Raw genomic sequence first — 1,027 nt, 5'->3', positions numbered from 1 at the left:
ACTCCTTCCAATCAAACAGGTACTTCAAACTCTTGTGATCATTGAATGTCGCAACATATAAATAGTGCCTCCACGACTTCAAGGCAAACACCACAACTGCAAGCTCCAAATCATGAGTGGGATAGTTCCTCTCATGGGTCTTAAGTTGCCTCAAAGCACATGCCACTGCTCTTCCTCCCCGCGTCAACATATAACCCAACCCCCAGTGAGAAGCATCACAAAACACATCAAAATGCTCACCAGTGTCAGGTAATACCAAAATTGGAGAAGTAGTCATTCACCCCTTCAATTCCTGAAAACTCTGCTCACAAGCGTCTATCCAAACAAAAGGCTGATCTTTCCGAGTCAGTTGAGTCAAAGGCATTACTATTCGAGAGAAACCCTCTATGAATCTCTGATAGTAACCCGCTAACCCAACAAGACTCCTAATCTCCGTAGTATTCCTCAGACGCACCCACTGAATCACAGCCTCCACTTTGGCTGGATCCACTGTAATCCCTTTCTACGGATATCACATGCCCCAAAAATCTCACCTCAGACAACTAAAACTCACACTTGGACAGCTTGACATACAACTGCCTCTCCTTCAGCACCTCTAAAACCAACCTTAGATGCTCACGGTGATCCTCCAAAGATCTAGAATACACCAATTTATCATCAATGAAAACCACCACAAACCTGTCCAAGAATGACCTAAAAATCCTGTTCATGTAATCCATAAACACTGTAGGAGCATCAGTGACACCAAAAGGCATCACTACATACTCAGTCCTTATCATCAACTTATTTAGTTGCCGATAATCAACACACAAATGGGCCCCACCATCCTTTTTCACTAATAGTACCGGGGCACCCCAAGGAGAAATATGGGCCTTACCATCTATTTCTCCAACAAATTCTCGATCTGTCTCTTCAGCTCTACCAACTCAACTGGAGTCATCCTACAAGAAACCACTGATACTGGTCATGCACCTGGTACCAGATCAATGCTAAGCTCAACATCATCCATAAGTGGCAATCCCGGGAC

At 44.2% G+C, this 1,027-nt stretch overlaps 1 protein-coding gene across 1 annotated transcript; it reads right to left on the bottom strand.

Annotated features, from left to right (window-relative positions):
- Nucleotides 1-277: 277 nt before the first annotated feature.
- Nucleotides 278-755, bottom strand: LOC145952145 (putative mitochondrial protein AtMg00860). Its single transcript, XM_083064374.1, has 2 exons — nucleotides 594-755; nucleotides 278-502 (listed from the first exon to the last, which is right to left on the bottom strand). The coding sequence occupies exons 1-2, from the start codon at nucleotides 753-755 to the stop codon at nucleotides 278-280; spliced, it is 387 nt and encodes a 128-aa protein (XP_082920500.1).
- Nucleotides 756-1,027: the final 272 nt, after the last annotated feature.

Source organism: Cajanus cajan, chromosome 9 (assembly GCF_000230855.2).
Source record: "Cajanus cajan strain Asha chromosome 9, NIPB_CcT2T_4, whole genome shotgun sequence".
Lineage (NCBI taxonomy): Eukaryota > Viridiplantae > Streptophyta > Magnoliopsida > Fabales > Fabaceae > Cajanus > Cajanus cajan.
The sequence above is the reverse complement of the archived record's forward strand: the minus strand, read 5'-3'. Positions and strand labels throughout refer to the sequence as shown.

Bases quoted from the DNA above. Each gene is read 5' to 3' on its own strand.
- LOC145952145 (XM_083064374.1), bottom strand. From the start codon at position 755: ATGCCTTTTGGTGTCACTGATGCTCCTACAGTGTTTATGGATTACATG. The intron at 503-593 runs GTGCTGAAGGAG...TGATATCCGTAG, and splicing joins ATCTAAGGTTGGTTTTAGAG to AAAGGGATTACAGTGGATCC.